Source organism: Aquila chrysaetos, chromosome 9, assembly GCF_900496995.4.
Source record: "Aquila chrysaetos chrysaetos chromosome 9, bAquChr1.4, whole genome shotgun sequence".
Classification (NCBI taxonomy): domain Eukaryota; kingdom Metazoa; phylum Chordata; class Aves; order Accipitriformes; family Accipitridae; genus Aquila; species Aquila chrysaetos.
Genome location: NC_044012.1, coordinates 41030517 through 41052085, shown reverse-complemented (window position 1 = coordinate 41052085; position 21569 = coordinate 41030517). Strand labels below are relative to the sequence as shown.

Below are 21569 nucleotides of genomic sequence, written 5' to 3'. Positions count from 1 at the left end.
AGAAACTTGCACCAAATCTCCAAGAGATAACCAGGCTGAGGGACATAGGAAACAGTAAACAGAACTGTCTCCAGTTAAAGAAACAATAACTGTGAGAAGAAACTGCAGCAGAAATTAATTCTGTTTGCACCACCAGCTACTTCACCCGGGCAGAGGGTAAGGTTTCACTCCCTAAGAATGAATCCTTCGTGGTGCCCCTTTCACCAGGAAGCCATGCAGCTGATGGACTCCTTGCCCTGTAAGTTTTATCATTAGCCCAAATTAGAGTCTGTTTTCTGAAGGCGTGACCACCAGCTTTATGCCAGCACTGTAATGTGAGCTTCCAGGTCCAGTAATAAAACTGCATTTTTTTCCTTGAGCATATCTTAACAGAAGGTCTGGTTTCTATTAAAGGTAGGATGGAAGTAACGGATTGCGGCCCCTCCCCAGTGTCTGATTTAATCTGTTTCATAAGCGGAACTCAGTCACCCTAATGTCTCCCAGAGCACAAGGGATTTTGGCAGATCCACCCCCTTTCCGGCTTGGTACCAAAGGAACTCAAACTCTCTAGATCTTTCCAGTGAGACCTGACATTTCCCCGCTACACAGTTTCGGAAGGTTTCGGCACACCTGGGAGAAACCCAGGGAGGAGAAGGATGAGCTCTGGGCCCGGCGGCACGCTGGGCAGGGGCTGTGCTCGGCTGGCCCCCGAGGGCTCCCCAGCGATCGCTCTACACCCATGCAAAGTTACACATCTCGCCCAAGAATAGGCTCGAGAGGCAGCGGCAGGGGAGGAGGTGTCTGCCGAAAACCCGACCACGCTCCACGCTGCTCCCGGGGTACGGCACCGAAGGACGCCTTTTTCCCGACCGGGGCAGACCCGGGACAAACACCGGCGGCCCGCCCCGCGGGCGGGGGTGGGTGGCTGCCGGCGGCCCCAGGGCAGCCCAGCCGAGGGGCCTGGGGGGAGGGGGGGGTCGGCGCGGCCAACCGGGAGGGCCTGCGCTGTCCGCGGGGAGCGACACGTCCCCGGGCGCCGGCAGGCCCGGCCCGAACCCCACGGCGCGGAGCCCGGCGGCGGCGCTGAGGGGCGCAGCGTGGCCGGGCGGGCCGCGGCCGCCGCGGGGGCTGCCCGGGGCGCTGAGGCGGGGGAAGGAGCGGCGGTCCCCTCCTCCTCCTCCCCCCCGCCGCGGGGAGTACAGGCGGCTCGGAACTCACCCAAATCGTCCATGGTGCCGCCGTGCCCGGTCCGCCGCCGGTATCGCCGCTGCTGCCGCCGCCCGCCTCAGCGCCTCGCAACTTTCCCGGCCCGCCCCCGCGCGCCCCCGCGGACCGCGCGCGCCCCCGCCGCGCCGCGCCCCCTCCGCGCCGCTCCCGCACGGCGCTGCCCCCTGTCGGCGGCACCGGGAACCGCCGACCCGGCTCCGGGCCCCCGGGGCGGGCTCGGCTTCCCGGCCCCCGGCCGCGTTCCCGAGCTCCGGTACGCAGGCCCTGGGGCGGAGAAGTGCCCTGGGAAAAGGACCGGGCTCCGTCGCCGGGGCAAAGCCTGCCCTGCCGCGGGGAGCCGTCCTGAGACCCCACGCACGGCCGAGCCTGCCGGTGCCCGGCCGGGAACGCAATGCAAAACCCTGTCCCCTTCACTCGAAGGGCACGGCCCGCCCGGGGGCTGCGATGCAGTCGTGCCAGGCTCGGCTGGGGTGCTGCTCCCCGCGAGGCGCCCTGCACTCCGCGGCTGCGTGCCCCCAAAAGCCTGCGAACAAAGCGACGTTTCTGAGCCCCTGACGGTTTACCAGATCCGCGTGAAAGCTTGGGCAAGTGAAACCTTTCCCGAACAATTTTCCACAAGCTGTTGGTGCCATAAAGGAAAGCCACCAACCACTTCTCCTTTGCTCTGTTTAAAAACCGTAACAGCCCTCATGTGACAGTGCATCTTGAACCACCGTTTCCGACTTGCCTTGCCTTTCAAACCACTACCAAACCACGGTCCAAGGCAGCAAAGTCCTCAGCCTTGCCCGAACCACAGAGCAGCTCCACCCTCGTCAGAGCCGCTGTTTACTCTACCATCGCTCTCCGGCCAAGTCGACATGGCAGTAAAAACAGTTGCTCAGCCCAAGTGTTCAGCTCCTAATCTGGTGAGGGATACACCGAAAACTATCAGTGTGGGAACAGCTAAGGATGCAGGAAACATGACCCCTGTAGTGCTTTTCCTTACAAAATGACTACTGAGTCAGAGAATGTTCTCAGAGCTGAACAGCACATGTCCTGTTGTTGAGCTGAGGTTACGGGATTGCATTTTCATAAAAACAGAACATGAGGTCAGCTGCTAGCAATCTCCGATGCTTCATTTTTCACTCTCTAGGCACAAACACACCCAGTTTCCCCAGCTAGCACAATTCAACAGACATCATTATTTCCTGTGTTAAGACATGCTCTGATGAGAACTATCACTAGGGGGGCATGGAAATATCCCCTCCCTAGTCCCAGCGAACACTTGCGAATAATCAACGGCCTCCAGGAAATTCATTCCAGGTTTTACTCCAAATCCAGAACTTCTCAGAAAATGACATCCTTACCTAGATCTAAGTACAATACAAATATAAGCAAAGACTTTCACCGTGTGCTTCACCATCAATGCCAAGAATCTTGCCTGGCACCCACCCTTGCTGGTCCCTGAGCAAAATTTAAAATATTATTTGAAGGGACTGTTACATTTGCTCAAAACCTATCACGGGCTGCGCAATGAGGACTTCAGGATGCATGCCCCCAGGTGGAGCAACATAAACCACTAGCATTTACTGGTAGCATAGTGGACCTAAGATCATCAGAAACGTGTCCTTTCCTGGGATCTGTCTGTTTCTTCTAGCAACACATGACAGGCACTTGTCTTGACTTGGGTTGTATTTTTACCTCTGCATAAATAAAATGCCCACTGTGCTCTGTTCATATTATAGCCTGGTATGCAATTTTTATCTGCAGCTTTCTACAGTGTCCTTTGGGAGTCTGGAAGTGAGTGCAAATCAAGAAAGCAGTTTCTATTCCATCTCAGGGCTGAAATCAACATGTCATAGCACCAGATAGGGTTGCACCCACAAAAAATAGGTTGTGTCCAAGCTGCTCAGTGCAAAAAAAGTCATTGCCTCTAAAGCTTTGCCTATGGCTTCAGCACTGCAATGAAAGGGTCAGTGAGGTGGAAAGGCAGGGCTGTCACAAGTGATACTATCCTCTAGTAACATGGCTTTTAAAACCAACCTTATTCTCATTGCACTCCTCATAGCCAGATGCTGTTCATAACCGAAATCTTCTTCACCCAATAACATTTCTTACTTAAAATTGCCAGTCCTTAACCCTCCCATGATAGTCTAAGGAGCAGGGGCAGGTTAAACCCCAAGCTGCTAAGACAACTGCTTAGTGGTGTGGGCTGAAGCTAAACTCACCCAAACAACGTTCACCCTCTCCGGTCCTTCCTAATGCCCTGGAACTCCTGTTTTCTCATCATCTACCCACTCTCCGCCTCTGAAACTCTCACTCACGAACACCTGCTTGCTGCTCAAGCACCATTCTTATGCAGCTGCCAGCTGCTGGCAGAAGCAGCTGCAGTTCCCCAGTGATGGCCACCTCCATCAAACTCTTTTCCACCAGAGCAGCGTACCCAAGGCGTGCCCAGAGGCTGCTGGCGGGGCTGAGGGGGACCTGATGCTGAGAGCAGCTACATCCCTCATAACTGGTGCCGGATGGGAAGCGCTAGGGAACGGAGGAAGGTAGCACAGCAGAGAAATACATGGGGCCTCCTCTGACGTTGTGCGCTGTGACTAAGACACGTTATGACTCGACTTATCTTTCACAGAATGTGTGACAAGTTATTGCCCCCATTTACAGATAGGAAACAGGGCTGGGAGCTGGAAATAAAGTCAGACAATGAGTCGATATCAACCTAGTGTTGGACTTCAGGACTTCCTGGCTCCACACAACCCAAGTGTTCAGAGTACTTGCTCAAGGCATCTTTCCCTCTAGTCAAAGCATCGTTTACCAGTTACGGACCAGCTCCATAGAAGGGTGGCTTAACCCACTGACCTCCACACACTTGAGACTCAGAGACTGGATGGATTAACTGTCCACCTGTCCCCTTCAGGGCTGTAATCTCAGACTGGCTGCCAAACAGGGGAGCAATCCAAGCTCATGTCACACCTCCTATGAAAAACACCGTTATTTACTGCAGAGAAGCTATGTCAGAGAAGAACAGATATGAAGCTACACGGACTTGTAAGGCACGTTTAGAGCTTACCTGTACACTTTCTAGCGAGTGACTTGAAACTGCAGAGCGATGAGAATTACTTCATTGCAGTGTGTGTCCTCTGTGATGTGCCACAAGGACATCATAAAAGGGGATATAGCTCTTTCTTCAGGTGAATACATAAAAGAAAAATTCAGGCAGAGCTTTAGGCTTAACGCAATGGCAGTAAACCTCAACATGCAACTTCCCCATTCAGGGTCCAACTCCAAACTTGTTGGAAGGATCTATTGCAGCAAAACGAACAAACTTGGTTTCTAGCATAAGATGTAGGACATGACTTCGCAATGCAGAATGAAAGCACCACACCAGTGTATTATCACAGACAGTTTTGGCAGAAGAGATGAGAAACAAGTGATGAAACCAATACTCATCAACACAGTTTATATGAATCAAGCAATTACACGGAGCGTGTTACTATAAACTACGTATGCCTTTGGTATTTATTAGCATGGCTTATGCTGCCAAAGGGTTGCTTCAGGTTTTGATTTCAAATTGATATAGCTAGCAAGGAAGTACAAATGGGGGGACAAATGCCATCTATGAGTTTTCACTGTCACTCTATGGTCACTATTGTGTATAATACCCCAGCACAGCTGAATGTTACAAATAAACCCGATAAAGAGGGAACATTAATGTTCACTACTAAGTTTTCTACTCTGCCTAGTTATAGTTTAAAACAGCTGCCTAGCTCAGGGTCTTACCGGCAGGGTAGGAGCATCCGGATGGCACACAACCATACAGAGAAAAACTTCAGAGGTAACCTGTCAGGAGCAAAAGCTACATCTAATTCATACAAAGTGACAGAGGGCAGCTGCTGCCAGCTCCAGCAGAGATTCAGCCCAGGGAGGTGGTGTGCAATGGTCCCTAGTCTTATTTAATACCTAAGCAGACCCTGTGGAGGGAGACAACAGCTGCAAATTAGAAACGGATGGGGAATAGGATTTTACACCAAACTGAGCAGCTGCTTTTTCCAGAGTAAAGGTTTGTGATTTCTTTGACAATAAGGAGCCTTTTTTTTTTTTTTTTTTTTTTTTTTAAGGTATATCCATTGGCATCACTTGCTTAACAAATCCACACAAAATGGAGGTTACGGTACTGTGCACTGAAAGCTGTTCCCCAATAGGTTTCGGAGGACTTCTGGACCCAGTCAAACACGATGCAGACTTTCACTCCCCCTCACTTGCTCCAGAAATGCCAACCCTCTCTTCACTGCCTAAGCTACCTTCTGAGATGTCGTGCTCCTCAAGGGATCCTCCTCGGCAAGAGCTACACGAGCAACACTTCTCCGGCACCCCAGTCCTTCCACTTCCTCCTTCAGCAGCTTTGAAAGAAAAAGGCAAGAACCGAGCTTTTTTGTGTAAACGCGCCCTCAGTTTATTAAAACATGCTTCTAGCAGGAGGTAGCGCTGGCAGCGAGAAGCGAGAACAAAAGCCCTTGCATCCCCCTGTAATAAAGCTCTACTCATCCTACAGTTTTATGGAATGACTCCCAGATTTATGAGTTCTAGGAAACACACAAAACGCTATTTTATCCATTTTTCATCTACTTTTCACACCAAAATTCAGTCTCCGTAGAGACTGTCAAAAATTGCCAATGCCGACTATATTTCAAGTCGTCATGGCGGGGTATTGGGAAAAGTTTTCAATTAGCAATAATCGCGCCTCGGATTAACCTCATTGGCTACGATACTGCCACTGCGCAAAGCTGACTCTCTTCCACCGCCGCCGCCGCCCCTCGCCCCGGGGCCGCCGCCGCGGTCGGGGCGAGCGCCGCCGCTCGACCGCATCCGCCTCCGTGCCTTTCCCGGTAGCGATTCCCACCCGCCACCGTGCCTCCCGCGCACCACCGGGAGCGGGGCGCCCCGTTCCCCCCCCCCCCCCCATCCGTACCGAGCGGCGGGACGGCCGCGAAGCTTGCTGGGAAGGAGTATGCAAAGTAGGCGCGACGTCAGGGCGCGCATCTCTCTGTTGAATGAGGGACTCCCCACTGACTCCGCGCAACGCCAGCCCATCCCGGGGACACCCCAGTCTGGGGACCCCCCCCCCCCAGCGCGCTGCGCCCCCGCCGAGTCTTTCCCCCCGGGCGTTCCCCGTTGCCTCAAACCCGGGGCTCAACCATGTCCTCTTTTCTGTTTTTAACCACATAAAATCAGCCTCCGGAGAGGCTCTCAAAAATTGCCAACGCCGACTATATTTCAAGTCGTCATGGCGGGGTATTGGGAAAAGTTTTCAACTAGCAATAATCGCGCCTCGGATTAACCTCATTGGCTACGATACTGCCACTGCGCAAAGCTAAGGGACACATCCCCCTCCCGCCCCCCCCCCCGCCGCCGCCCCGCCGCCGCGGTCAGAGCGCCCCGGCGCGCCGCCACGCGCCCCGCGCCGCCGCGCGCCCCCCGCCCGCCCCCCGCGCTCCCGCTGGAGGCGGTGAGGGGCGGGGGGGGGGGGTTTACCGGGGAGGGCGGCAGGGAGGCGCGGCGGCGGGGCACGCGGGGGGTGCCGGGAGAGCGCTATGGTAATGAGCGCCGGGGAAGGAAGGGGCTGCCCCGCCACCCAGGGACCGAGCCGGGGAGGAGGGGGGGGTTAGCCAAAAATCGCCGTTTCCCGACACGGGAGGTGGCGTATGGGGCGGCACGGTAGCCCCCCCCCCCCCCCCCGGGGGTGAAACGGGCTTTGCCGGGCCCGGGCTGCCCTCGCAACCCCGGTGGCACCAATGCAGAGTCACCGCCCAACGATTTGGAAACCCGTTTAAACACTTAAAACAGGCACCAACAGCCTCACGGTCATTTAAGGCTCACGAAATTGCCACGGAGAGGGTCGCGCCCCACACCTCCGCAGGGCACGGGGGCGGCAGGGATGGGCAGGGTTGGCACCACGCAAGCAGGATGCGCTTCTTCCTTGTGGTCTCAAAACTACGAACTGCTATGTACAGGCTCGGGCTCGTCTGGGCTTTGAAATAACTGTAAGAGGCAAGAAAAATGGATTAAAAATCCCTGCAATGTTTTGAACTAATTAGCAAGAGCGATTTGGAGAACGCATTTGAAAAGCAGTCCAAATTATTAGAAAGAGTCCATCCTTTGTAAAATAGGCGAGCATCTAGTACCTTGCAGCAGTCTGGACTTCCTCCTATTTATTTGTTCTCCAGAAAAATAAGACTCCTTTGGAAAAAAAAACCAAAAACAACAAAAAAAAACCACCAAACCCCTTATTGCCAGGCAATTCACACAGTTCATCATGCGATTATCGAGACCTATGTCTGCTCCAAGCAGAGAGGCACAATCAGTTCGTGCCAGGGAGTGCAGGGTAGGCAGCAAGCAGGTCAGCATGGCCCTGGGGTTGAAAACTAGCTGGGTGGTGTCAGCTCTGCAAAGCACTGCCGGCCACATTCACACAAGGACTCAAAAAAGTCCCCACGAGTAGCCACCCCTGCCTGCTTAAGAAGGAGGAGCTGCTGGATCAACTGGAAAACGCTGGAAGAAATCCCTCCTGCTTAAAGAAGTGCTGAGGGGTAGGAGCAATTGGTGCGCCCAGCGAGCGCAGGAAGGAAGTGGTGAACGGCCCTACTGGTACAAGCCCTTTGGGGGCAAAGAATTTAATCCTGAAGTGGCTTAGGGTGTCCGACTATGCCCTGGGAGAGGTCCAGCCAGATCAAAGAAACAACTGCCCTCTCATTTTTCATCCGTGCCTCCTCTGAAAGCTGAACACAGATCACTTGTGCCATGCTGACCTCTCGAGTTTTGTCCAGCCCCGCTAACTGCAGCGCAATGGACCGGATTTTCATTATTTCTCCATCCTTGCTGCCACGGGCCCTTTCCACATCTATCTGCCAACACTTTTTGCTGTCATCTCAAGTGTGCTTAACTATGAACTTCAGGACTGCCAGACAGGTCCATCTCTCCTGGGGCCAAATGTAGGTACCGAAGGAGGAGTGCCAGAACACGGCAAACGTATCAGCCCAACAATTTACATCTCAGGGAATTCCTGAGCTAGAAGAGATGTCTTAAACAGCCCTCAGCAGATTTTTCTTCTATTATTTGTTTAGTCACATTTTAAGCCTAAAGCCTGTTAGCGTCAGTGAAAAGAAAATGAATGCTTTTATAAGGACAAGCATCTACAATGCATTTTATCAAGGCTATTAGTTGCATTTGTATCAAATCAAATCTAATCTGATTTTATTCTTGTATGTTTCCTTGAGGGCAGCTATGAAGCTCTTAGCGTTTTCAATTTCACTTTATCAGGTGTGAGGAACTCCGGGTTTTTTCTCCTTTGAAGCACGGGAATTGTAGTCTTTGTGCTTCGGGCTTAATTTCTTTGTGAACTACATTTCCCAGAAAACACCTCCACCCGCAGGCCAGCCCTTTCCTTCCGCGGTCGGGCACGGCAGCATTATGAAAGGTAAGTTTTCAGGCATTATTCACCATATCACTCTTATTTCGTTAGAGGCGTTCGGTTCGGCTGTTACCCCCCACTCCCCACGTCATTATTACAGCAAAAGAGACTCGGGTGACGTGGCTGTCCCTCGGAATTTCTGGCCTGTAACCGCTTGTAGAACCCTGTTTATCTTCCACCTTGAACTTGTCCGGTCACTTTCTGCGGAGCATCTTGGATGCGTGTTAAAAACAAACTCTAGCCTCGGATCTCGGTAGGTACGTTCAAAGAGTTTCCCCTACTATGTATCGTAGTTATTTTTTAATCTGAGCACTTTAATTTTAAAAGCAGCTTTGCATTTCACAGGAAATAGTCTGTCCTTTGTAAGTTTCTCCTATTTCTACACTTCACAGTAGCTCTCACATGTATCTGTTATTTTTGCTGCTGGGCCTACCATTGCCTTCTCTCTCTTGTGGGCCAACCCATATTATATCTCCATTTCATTCCCCCTCAGAATGTTTCCTTCTGAGAGATCTTTTGATGATAAGGGACAGGAATGGAGAGTTTTCATCAGTTAAAGCAATTTAAATACTGTCAAACTGGCTTAACAGCCTTTGGGGAGCATCATGACAGAAGTTATTATCAAAGCAAATTACAGTTTATTGGGAGACTTTGTCCCTTCTAATTAATTCACATGGAAAATTAAACCTCTTCAGTGGGAATGCCCAACACAACTCCTGCTAAACAACAAGACAAAAATCATTACAAACAGAATCTACTGCTTAGATTTAAAAAGTAATTCAGACTATGGAGGAAGTCCAATCTTCCCTGTAATTCAACTGATGATGACGCAAAACCTTGAGAACTGGAGATTAACTGAAACAAATCTACTCTTTGCCAGCTAGCATCAGTTTAGTATCATGGTACTTACAGCTGAACACTGAAACTTTAAACATATTCAAATATTGTGCTATTTACTGTAAGAACTGGTACTGGAGGGGGACTGGGGACTTGAGGCAAAGCAATTTAAATGCAGCAGGAGCCTAAAAACCATCCAGGCACTGAAGCACAGGTCATCAAAAGTACTTAGATGCCAGCCTTTTAGACAAGTAAGCTCACCACTGAATACCTCTGACTTTGAGAGCTGCCACAGATCTCACAAGCACTGCAAGTTTTCTATAGGCAGCATTTATGAAACTGCCCACGTGCTTTAACCATTTGACAGCTAACAAGCTGCACAGACCCCACCTTCAAACCACTGCCTGTAACACCTGAAAGGGATCTGCTCCAGCTGGCTGAGGACTCCCAGTGAGACCCAGTCCCTTAGCTGTCCTCCCAGTAATTTGTCATGGTGAAGGCAGAAGTACGAGTGAGCATGAATCTGCATCCAGGTGTCCCACATTACCAAGCAGGCTTTAAGCACTAGACTCTCTGGGGCCTGTTGCCATGACTCTTTAGAGATCATCCCTTTTTATCAGTAATTAAAGTCCTTCCTCCGTCTTCCAGATCTCACACAAGGCCCCTTGCTAAGGGATATGGTGGGAGGGAGAAATACTGGTCAATTCTCAGTAGTGTTTCTTTCACAACTTTTTGTACTTTGTATGCAAAGCCATAGAGAGGCCCAGAAAGAAATAGTTTTAAAATAGTGAAATGGAGAAAGTAGAACTGCAGACTGCTAGAAAGACCAAACAAAATCAAGGTCCAAACCAATCCACTCCTATCACAACAGGTCCTCCACGCAATTCCAGGCTACTTGTCAGCAAAGCCATCCTGCCTGTCCCCAGCAGGCCATGCTGTTCCTCCCTTAAAGCAGGATATCCCTCCCGTTCCTACCTGCCAGGCAGTTGTTTCTGCCCTCCACACATTTGGGTGATCCCTTCTCTCACCCTGTTCCTGTTGGAGAAGCAAAGCAGTACCCCTCCACCTCTCCAGTGGCTCTGAGGAGGTGGTACCCACAAAGGAGGAGGTGCCAGAGGCATTTAGGCAGTGTCCTAACCATCTTCAGTCTTATTTCAAGGCCTGTTCTGCACCAGGCCTTTATGAAAAAAAACCAGGAGTAACTCCAGTCAAGGCCTTTGTCCTGAAAAAGCAACATTTCAAGGTTGTTCTTCTCTCCCTTCCCACAACACGTGCAAAGGATGGGCTAGATAGAAAGGACTGATTTGGAGAAGGCAGAATGTTAAAGAAAGCAGAGCAAGGGTCTCTTTTGGGGAGGAACCAGCCAGACAGTGCCTCTGGAGTGGGGTGCTTGGCCTTCCATTTCTTCTCTGCCCTGTTGCACATACCTGGGAAAGATTCTGCATGCTCAGGTCTTTCTGGGCTCTTTACAAGTCCTCTTAGGCAGCTATCCTTCACACCGGGACAGAAGAGCAGGAATCCTGCAAGTCAGGGGTGCTAATTTTGTCCACGTGCCTTGAGCAGTCCTCAGTGTTGCCCTCTGTCAAAGTGACATACGAACGCTGTCCTTGGATGGTGAGCTTTAGTTAACATTTCCAAAATAACTTGTGTTTCTTTACTAAAAAGAACAAAGCATACTTATCACCATCATCTTCCAGAGAATCCCAAGAAAATGGAATTACGGAGGTGCTCTTTGCTTTCTTTTACCTGCCATGTGTTCTGTTCTTGGCTTTTAGCTGAACATGTTCTCTGCCAGGAAGTTGTCTGGAGTTTGCAGAGCCATCAGATTCCATCATTTCAGATCCCATTCCGTATCCAGAATCTCTCCAAACTTGGCTTTCGTGCCAGCCTGTCTTCCCCCAGATCCCATGGAAGTAGAGGAGCTGCAGCGCTTTGTTTCTAACTCCAAGAGGCTGTTTGTAATGACTGGAGCTGGAATCTCAACTGAATCGGGGATCCCAGATTACCGTTCTGAAGGTGTTGGGCTCTACGCCAGGACAGACAGACGGCCCATCCAGCATGCTGAGTTCGTTCGTAGTGCCAGTGCCCGGCAGCGGTACTGGGCAAGGAACTTTGTGGGCTGGCCCCAGTTCTCCTCCCACCAGCCAAACACAGCACACCTGGTACTAAGAGACTGGGAGAAGGTGGGGAAGCTGCACTGGCTGGTGACCCAGAATGTGGATGCCCTTCACACCAAAGCTGGGAGCCAGCGCATGACAGAATTGCACGGCTGCACGCACAGGTACTCTCTGTTGGTAGAGGGAGGATAGTTAATCCTCCGGTCTCTCATTCAGGGTGACTGACAAGCAGGTGCAGTGTTAGCTGCTGAGAAAGGAAGCAAAATGTCAATGCTATGTTCCTGGAGATGACATGCTCAAAGGTGGTGTTGGGCTGGCGTGGGAAAAAAGATCACAAAGCAGTGCTGTTCACAGCACTGTATTTAAGAAACATGAACACCACTCCGTTTTTTTGAGCATTATTTGGATCATTTCCCTTGGAGCCTGCATCAGTCAGAATTTCCCCTTTCCTTGCTACAGCAAATATCCTCTTAGTGAAGAGGACAAGGGGATCCTGAGGATGCAAGGATTATCCAGGGCTAAGCAGAGCGTATAGTGCCAGAAGGGCCACCACAGCCTGGCTGTGATCACCCAAAGTTTCCAGATGAAAAAGCACAGCCTGAAGTGGGAGAGAGGGTTCAAAGTGCTTCCTCTAGAGCATTCCTACAAAACGACGATCAGAGGTAGAAAGACAGCTCCTTGACCTGTACTATTTGGTGAATAAACATGGATAATGACAATAGACCTTCCGGGCCTTCTATGGAAAAAGTTACAGGCTCCAGATCTTCAGCTGACATGAAACTCTGCATTAAGATTTTGCTCTGAATTTCAGGGTTTTCTGCCTGGCCTGTGGAGACCAAATCTTGCGCTGTGAGCTTCAGGAGCACTTTGAAGCTCTGAATCCTACCTGGAAAGCTGAAGCATTTGGTGTGGCTCCAGATGGGGATGTCTTCCTGACGGATGAGCAGGTGCGTAATTTCCAAGTCCCAGCCTGCAGTAAATGTGGCGGAATCCTGAAGCCCGACGTGACATTCTTTGGAGACACGGTGAGCCGGGAAAAAGTGAATTTTGTGCACCAACGCCTGGCAGAATCAGACTCCATGCTGGTGGCAGGATCCTCTATGCAGGTAAGTAGGTCTTCCTCCCACACTGCATTCCTATTTCTGTGCTACTCTGCCTGCAACAATCCTTGGTCCCACAATTTAGGACTGCTAATTGCTTGTGGATCAAAACAGCCTCTTCAGAGCTTCTTTGTATTTTATTTTTACTGTGGTTGGAATCTGGCTTCACGGTTGGCCTGGTTGGGCTTCCCTGGCACTCTATTGCCAGTCTACTTCATGCTGCTATAAATAACTCCATTCAGACCTCTCTCTGCTACCTCCTCCATCAGTATACAGTAAGTTCACAATTGCCCATAAAGCCAAGATACCTGATACAATTCAGTCCTGCAGAGATCACCACCCCACATTTTTTTGTTTGAATTTTTGAGCCTTTGGCAGCTTTCTAGGCCTCATGGCACACTGTGTGAAACACCAGGTTTTAGGACCTCTAATTCCTAATTAAATTCTCAATAAGAGAGCAGAAATATCTCTGCTTGCTGCTTAGGATTGTCCTTTGTATCACAATGTGTTTTCTCCATTAGCCTCTTATCTGTAAGGTAAGGTAGTTTAGAAACCCCTGTTGTTTAACCCACAGAAGCTTTTGGAATAGAGTTTGTATAAGAGAAATTTTTCCAGGAACAAGTTCTATTACATCAAAAAAAAACCACCACTCTAACACCTCCCAGAACAAGATAAAACCAAGGCTGCCTGATTGTGATTCTCTTGGCTTCAGGATATTGGAGACAAATTCCTTGAGCTTGCACTTCTTAAGCTTATAATCCTTTGTACAGGAATGATTGAAATGCCTTAGGTTCATTCTTGTACCTAAGCTGGGCCATGTGAGAATCATCAAAGTAGAAGCATTTAAGTACCTATGATAACTAATAAAAACTGCTGCAGAGATTTACTAAAAGACAAGGACATTTCCCTTCAATGTACTATGAAGTTTCAGTTTCTGTGAAACTGCAAATCCTTCACTGATAGAGGTTAAAAGCTGTTCTTTTCGTGCACTCCTGAAAGAAGAAATTTCCTACCTGAATTCAGTGCAGTTGCCCAACACAGCATGTACATACAGCCCCGTTTCCCACTGCTAACAGCAACTATTTTACTTCCTTACTCATTTCTGTAGCTCTTCTTTTGCCTAAGCTGCCAGTAATTTTGTCTTCTGGTATTCCTGCAGGTATACTCTGGTTACAGGTTTGCTCTTGCTGCCTGGGAGAAGAAGCTACCCATTGCGATCCTTAACATTGGGCCCACAAGGTTAGATCACTTTGCATCCTTAAAACTGAATTCCCGCTGTGGAGAGCTGCTGCCTTTGATTGTTGCACATGACCCAACAAGATGAGCTTCAGTAGCTATCAGGAGTAAACTTATTTCTACAAGGTGAGTACCTTCCCTGGTCAGTCACCTTACAGGGTAAGAAGATGGGTTCCCATCAAATGCTGAGACTGAGATGTGCTGACTGAAAATAAGTTCCCACAGTGTGCACAAAACGTGGCTGTAAATTTTCACCTGTAACTGGTGTGCTCTGATGGGCCATGATACTCTTGCCCATGATCATAAACAAAGAGCATACTAAGTGTTAATGCTCCCAGAAAATTGGGCAAGAGTAGCCAGAAGACTCGACAGTGCGGAGTTCCAATCCATTTCTCACAATCAGAAAACTACAGGGGATCATCTGCAGATTCAGAGAACCTGATCAACACTGCTGCCTTTGCAACTGACAATTCAAAACCTGTGCCTGGTTGAATTGATCCAGCTAATCCTAATCAAAACACTGCTGTTTAAAATAATCAGTTCCACCTATAAAGCAGCTTCTTCCCTCCACTCCTGGAGGACTCATCATCTCAAAAGGGGAAAACCTCAATCTAAGAGGCAGCTGTGAGATCCAGTGCATGGCCCCTGATGACACCAGGAGAGGGCAGCAAGCCTCACACATGTCAACCTGACCAGTTCTCTCCATTGAAACCATCTCCACTTACCAGGAAACAGGGTGATGATGAAAAAAGTACTTTTCTGCCTTAGCTTGCCATTGTTAACAGTCCCTTTTCTTTTCTGGGACAGGATAATCAGACTACCATATCTGAGAACAAAATACCTTTCTTATAATTGTCCCCAGAGAAGAACGAGGGACGGGGATTTAAACCAAGTAACTTAAGGCTATAGCACAGGAGGGCAATGTGGAAAACCATGGTAACTGCTGGAAGATCCAATACCACTGGCAGGCAACTGTGCAGTGTGCAAAGAGGAAAAGGAGGCAAGAGGAACTGCAGTCGTCATTTAAAAAAAAAAAAAAGGGTTCAAAATAGAAGCTGAACAAGAGTACTGCTCTTGTAAGAGATTATTTGAAAGCACAGACTATAAGGCTGACGTCTTCCAGCAAGGAGGGGAAGTCAGCATTTCTCTCAACTGTCAGTTGACAAGCTAAACTGCTTACTATCTGAACCCTTTAAAAATTATATATTGTTGAGATGCCAGAGGAGTTACTTTAAGCTAATCTGAACAGCACTGCTTTCAGTGTGGCTGTTACATTTTCCAGAATGTGTTTTTTTGAAGATGTTATTTAATTAATGAATAGCTAAGTAGTGAATTAAAATTGTTTACAAGATTTATACTATTTGCATTGTAATTTCCTCTCCCTCCTATGATTTATTTAAGTATAGTCTCAATAGCCAGTTTAGATTCATTTTTTCCATTGCAAAAATGCAGGATGTAATTACTAACAGCTGATGAATTAAGAGAGAAATACAATTAAATCTGTACAATAGGTCTCCCTCAGGAGGTAATCTCAAGCTATTAATAGATGTAATTTTCCACACTCCAAACAGGAGATCCATCACTACTGGGTGTAACCATTTATTTGTTGATCCTTAGGGGGGTAACGTAAGCCATATTAAACCATTTCTGGAGTAAAAGACAGAATCTTGCCCAGACTAGAACGCTAAATTTTTGACCCGACCGTCTGCATGAATCTACTGCTCTCCTTCTGGCTATGAGGGAGATTAATTGTTGGGGTCTTTCAAATGCCCCAGTCCTACTCTTCACATAACATGTCCTGTATTAATATTTTGACAAGAACCATAACAAGCAGTTGGAATCAAGGATGCCAGAGTCATCTGCTAAAAGGTCAAGCAGCAAAGCAAGGACAACCGACCACATGACGCAAAGTTCTTTTTTCCGCTTTGTTGTTGATTCACATCCATGTCAGGCAGGAGCAAGTAAAGCACAGAACCTAAGGGATATTTAGGCACCCAATTTCTGCAGAAGGTAGGGGGAATTAAGATACTTAACGCATTTCAAGATTTGGCTATTATGGGTCAGAGGAGAGATGGCTTCACTTAGGAGCCAAGCGAGATAAGTTCAGGACCCCTACCTGCACTCTGCTCATTTGATGGACATCCCACTTTCCAGCGAGTTAGGTATCTGGTGTTTGGTAGTGAAGAAAGCTCACAGATGTCTCTCCATCTTTAGCATAGTACAGCTGTCCTGCTAACCAAAGCTTTTGCAGAAACCATTGCTAAGGCATAGCAGACTCTCCACACACAGCCAGGGAGCTTGCACAGTGTTTATTCACTTAGGTTTTTCCATGAAAGAAGAGACATGCCTCCTTAGCAGAGGAACTGGGGTTGGCTTTCTCACTATCGGTGTCATCTTCTGCACCAACTTGGAACTTGTATGACATAGGTGTGTTAAAAACAGAGGCTGCAGGTTTAGTGCCAGTAGAGCCAGCATTTTGAGAAGTTGTGGGAGCATTGCCAAGAAGCCTAAAACAAGAAAACATTTCCACTGAGAACTTGGCATTAGCAATGTGACTAAACCTCCCACATCTATCCCTGTCTCTTCTCCAGTTCAGCAGCTGAGCCTGTGGGAGAGGAGTCAGGGTGTCTCTTCAGTATCACTAATAAATGAGTCATGTTACCCTGACCCTCCACTGATTACACTATATACTTCTAAGTCACTAAGACAATGACTTACAGTAAATGAACATTACAGTAAATTTCCTGTGTGTGGTTTATTACTATATGTTAATAAGTACATATACAACAAGTATATGAGGCTGAGACAGAGGAGTTTTTGGGTTTTTTTTCTGCTAAGCTGATCCAGCACTACTAAAATTGACTTATTTTAGAGCAGGATCAGAGCACTTCACCTCTTAGCATGTTCCCCAGGACACCACTGAGAAGTAAGTTCACTCAACTGAGAAATGCCAGAGAAAGCCTAAAGTTCCTACACCAAAAGCCAGATCTGCATCACTCTAATGCTGATTGACACCTTCCCCTGTCACTCCTTGGGGACTGTTTTTGTGGGAAGATGCCATGCAGAGAGATAACAGCTATCAGAAGGTAATGATGTCATTGCACGTAGCTAGCAAAGACCTACCCTGAGATGTTCGTGTTTGTCAGCTTACCGATGTAGTTACCAGCCTGGAGGGAGTTACAAAAACCTCCAGGGTTGAGCACTATAGGATGTTAATTAGCCATGCTGTGGGAAAACAACAAACTCAGTAAAAGAACTGACCTGGTGTTCAGCTTTATTCTCTCAGCCTATGCAGAATTTGCAAGGGAGGAGGATTTTAAAAGGGGGAGAAATATTGTTCCTAAAAGACTAAAGAAAAGGACGGTAATCTTTGTGTTACTGGCTGAAACTAACAGAAAAAGAGTGTTACAGAGCCTGAGCAGTGTTCTCTTCCCCCATCACCAGGAAGGAAACACATATCCTTTCTATCTACCTTGTCTGCTTTAAGCCAGCCTTATCCTCCACACAATTCAATCCTCTCCTACCTTTTCTGGCTCACTGTTGTTAGACCAGTCCACCAGTATTTTACATCAGGCCTTGAAGTTGTAGCTCTGTCCACCTATGCGTGGCAAAAGCACACATCAGACAACAGCACAAGGACAGGTTTTTTACCATTAAATTAGCTGAATCAACAGCTTATGCTCTTCCCTTTTTCTTACAGCTGTTCCTACTAGGACAAGCTCCTGAGGTCTGGATATTGAGAGTGCCTCACAATAGATTTTTCTGCCACTCCTCTAAAAGTGGGGTTGGAGTTACCCAAAGCAAACAAAAACTACTTCCTATGTGGCAAGTCTTGTCTTTGTTTCTGGGCAAATTCTCAGAGCAAACTTTGTAATTGAGTCCTGCAGCCTGGGAAAGATATTTCACATACTGTGCTCCAGCGAGGGCAGCACAGACTGCAGATGGCCCGGAGGACTTGTGCCTGGTGGGTATGGTGTTAAGTGTAGCCTCCCATATCTTACAGTCAGATTGCTCCTACTGACAAACATGCTTACTCACGACTTCTGGAAAAGGACCAAAGACCCTGGGCATGGTGAACTTGGGAGAGTCAGGAACCTTGGAGTGAAGGTGACTAAATCCACCTTCTAGAGTATGCTTCTTCCCCCATGGCTGCCTTGGATGTTGCCCTTTCCCAGTCTTTGCAGCTGTGAGGAGGAGAAAAAAAAAAAAAAAAAAGTATTTCAAACCAGTGCCACCTTACTGGTTTCCTCAGTCTATTCATTCAAAACCTGGGGCTTGGGCAGGACAGATAGAGTCTTCCTCTAACATAACCTGTCCTAGGGCAGCCCCAGGTAAACAGCAACTGAAAGCTACAGTCCTAGGAGGCTGTCTAGAGTTAATGGGAAAGGAATGAGGAGGGTGTCAGCCAAATGCCTGAAGTCAGAGTTTATCACTACTCCCAGCCATTCTCTGTGGTGTCTCAGTGCAGGGGTTTTGAGATCTGAATTAACTTGGCCTTAGCAATTGTGGTTTTAGACTACAGAAAAGATAATAGTGGTGAGAGAGTAAATTTACGATAGAGGACTTTGCCTCTCCAGTCCTACTGGTCTGGCCATTTTCATCACCAACAGATACTGTGAAAATACCTTTCAGATGCCAGATTCCTCCTGGCTGATGCTTTCTTTCTGTAGGGACAGGAAATTCTGGTACATGGGCTGTTAAACAGCTTTGATTTGTTTGGTTGGAGCCTTAAGAAAGAGGCGGATGATACATTTGGAATAACACCAAAAAGGAGGAAAAAGATTAATGGGCTCCTATCGTATTGGTTCTGTGAGCTTTTCTAACTGCAAGGGTGCCCAACAGGGGCTGCACAGCTGAGTGCTCTGTCACCTATGCACCCAGGTCCTGACAGATACAGGAGATCATGCAGGGGACACAGAGGGACAATAAGAAATTCATACCCACTCACCTCAAAAGAGCAATTGGGCAAGCAGGTAACAATTACTAAGGCTGAAAATAAGGGGGGGGGGGGGGGGGAGGAAAAAGCATTTTGTGTTAGAGGGCCTCATGATATAGAGCTGTGACTTTTACACACTACAAGCAAGCGTTTTTGAGTGAATGACCTAAGTGCTGCTTGCCCTTGCCAAGACCCAGACAACATATGCAGCTTCAGCATATGCAAATCAGAAATGGTGCCTTTTTGCTAATAAAAGAGGATTTCTGGGACATTCTGCTATTCCTTTATCAGAAGACTCTTGCAAAAAAAGAAACGTATAGAAAGATTTAGACACATGCTGCATCCAGATTTCCAGTGTGATCCCATATCTTCACATTGGCAAGGGCCAAGGAGAGGAAAATCCAACTGGACCTCTGTAATTCTAAAGACTGAATATCTGCAACAAGTCAATCTGTGCCCCAGAGTTCATAGTTTGACACAAACTTCTGCTGGTGGGAGGGTGGCAGTGCTTGGCTTCTCACTCAGGCAGGTGGCATATGACAAAAATCACATTATACCCTCCCCTATTTAGGACTTGGCATAACAGAACTTAATTGGGTTTAACAGCCAAGTGCTGTGTCTGCGCACAGAACTGGCCATGGCTGCAGCAAGGCTCCTCGTCTCTCTGTGCACCTACTACTTCTACAATAAAGAAGCTGTGCCTGCAGGTAAGGAAAGCTGGAGGATCCTCAGGAAATTGAGGCTATCACACAAGTGGGATTAAGGCTGCCTTCTCACTAAGATGAGTCCCTTTGTTGCTCGGGGAAAACAGCATTGGAGGTGAGACAAGAAGCAAATGCTTTTTGATGCGTTTTCACAGCTTAGCATGAAGGGGGAATAATAACCTCCATTTATTGAGCTGCACGCAGCCAAATGGGTTGAAGACAATTCCTAAAGCTCTGCCAGATTTATGGTGATTGGTCCATCCAGTCAGAGGGAAATTCGGAGCTGTGAAGAGCTGATCAAAGAAGAAAGTTTGTTTTAAAGGGGGTGATGAAACATGGAGCTTGTGTCTGATGAAAACCACCCCAAAAAAAATCCAGGAAATAAGTTTTAGTGATGCCCTGCAAAATGGAAGATAAATCAGATGACTCACAAAGCAAGTGAATATTTATCTCCTACAGAAACTTGCAGTTGCAGCAAGTGATTTCTGCTCAGGTGGTGATAAAAAGAAAAAGGGACATACAATACTGTATCCAGCAGCAAAACTGTTGATCTCGGGTATTATCTTCTAGAAAAGACCACAGAAAGCCAGCCACCTTTCTGGTGCTTTCCCTAAGCTCCTTCTGGAATTCACACCCGCAGTTCCCATGGCGAGAAGCATGTGGGAGCAGCAAGCAAGGCAGAAGGGGCATTTCAGAGAGGTGTGGGCTGAACCACTCCTCCCACCAGCACCCTCCAGTGACCAGAACCCGGTAACACTGCATGGCCTTTCCCTCTCCAGCTTGTCCTATTAACTTAATCCTCTGCTGAAGTAGTCTACTAAATACCTTTAGGCTGTTACCAAACCCACAATGCCACTACTTCGCAGTTACAAAAACAAGACAGTGCTTGCACGCAGCATTTAGCAGATGAATCATCTCAACCACTTTATAGGGAAGGAGGTATAGCTGCCCATAACGGGCAGAGAAGGCCTCACCCTCCTTTTATGGCATTCACTACTGGGACACAGAAGAACTGGAGTCAGCAGTAGTTGCCCTACTGGTCGCTGCAGCAACGCTACTGCTTGGCATATTGGGGAAGGGATCAGATGTTCCTCTTACCAGCCTTTTGACTACCTCCCCCATGCAGACATGGTCTGAGGGAAGCATGCGCTAGTCACAGGCTAAAGCACCGGAAACAGGGAACAAATAGCCTATAAGTTCACCTCATCCTCACTGCAAAGACATAACAGCAGTTCAAGGAGGTAAGGATGCACGACAGAGCAGTTAAATCAACTGAACATTTAGGCTCTTTCTAAACAGAAGTATGCAGTTCAGCTCAATGGGGCACAAACAGCTGAGCATCTAAGCATTTGCTCAGCAAGCCCTCACATCTAGGAAGTCAGGTTCAAGACCTGTCCTTGTACACACCGTTGCAAGCCACCACCTCTGCTCCCTCACTTGTAACACTCTCCACCTATATTCAGTTCTCTTTACATTATCTTAAAAACACTTCCTCCATCTATTAAGCTAGGATAAATTGCATGCTCTCCTCTGTACTGCAAGTAACTGCTCTACAAACAGCCACAGCAGAAACACCGTATTTGTACACAGTGGTATTGAGCCTGCACTTTTCTCTCCAGGTGGCAAAACAGCATCTGGCTCTGGGAGCAAGTTCTGCCAGGCATGTTTTAGTAGACACGAGCAGTCTAACACAGTCCAGAAAGTCACTGAAAATGGCAGAGACAAGCAGGGTAAAGTTTTTGTGTTCCAGTCCTCAATAAACAGTCATTGGTCTCTCAAAATTACCATGAAAAAAAGTATTCTGAGCCTTATTCAGATCTCCATACTGCCTCTGTCTTTCCAAGAACCATTCTCCACAATAAAACAGGGTAAGAGAGGATGACCTAAGAGACATATATGGGTCCCCACTCTATACCAACAGCAAGGACCTTCCTTAGCAGCCCACCAGTAGGCCAGCCACGCACACCCAACACACGGCAG

The 21569-nt window shown here is 48.1% G+C and overlaps 2 protein-coding genes and 2 non-coding genes across 10 annotated transcripts in view; 1 reads left to right on the top strand and 3 right to left on the bottom strand.

The window, feature by feature from the left end:
- PXN (paxillin) overlaps window positions 1–1291 on the bottom strand; it is a 49103-nt gene extending 47812 nt beyond the window's left edge. For all 4 annotated transcript variants that reach the window (XM_030026055.2, XM_030026058.2, XM_030026061.2 and 1 more), the window contains exon 1: window positions 1198–1291. In XM_030026055.2, the coding sequence (XP_029881915.1) occupies window positions 1198–1210 (13 nt within the window). In that variant the 5' untranslated portion in view covers window positions 1211–1291. The remainder of the gene's footprint in view (window positions 1–1197) is intronic.
- Window positions 1292–5836: 4545 nt separating this feature from the next.
- LOC115346680 lies at window positions 5837–5977 on the bottom strand. The gene has a single exon (XR_003925206.1). It is a non-coding gene; the product is annotated as a U4 spliceosomal RNA (small nuclear RNA).
- A 446-nt stretch (window positions 5978–6423) lies between these two features.
- LOC115346681 lies at window positions 6424–6564 on the bottom strand. The gene has a single exon (XR_003925207.1). It is a non-coding gene; the product is annotated as a U4 spliceosomal RNA (small nuclear RNA).
- Window positions 6565–8613: 2049 nt separating this feature from the next.
- SIRT4 (sirtuin 4) lies at window positions 8614–17763 on the top strand. 4 transcript variants are annotated; one of them, XM_041126257.1, is made up of 6 exons: window positions 8647–8665; window positions 8760–8916; window positions 11272–11777; window positions 12425–12719; window positions 13873–14075; window positions 17650–17763. In XM_041126257.1, the coding sequence occupies exons 3-5, from the start codon at window positions 11278–11280 to the stop codon at window positions 14035–14037; spliced, it is 960 nt and encodes a 319-aa protein (XP_040982191.1). In that variant the 5' UTR covers window positions 8647–8665; window positions 8760–8916; window positions 11272–11277; the 3' UTR covers window positions 14038–14075; window positions 17650–17763. The 4 variants fall into 4 exon arrangements, with proteins under 4 accessions (XP_029882669.1, XP_040982191.1, XP_040982190.1 ...); XM_041126256.1 differs by lacking the exon at window positions 17650–17763 and adding an exon at window positions 14529–15304; XM_030026812.2 differs by lacking the exon at window positions 17650–17763 and having other exon boundaries at window positions 8760–8912; window positions 13873–15304.
- Window positions 17764–21569: the final 3806 nt, after the last annotated feature.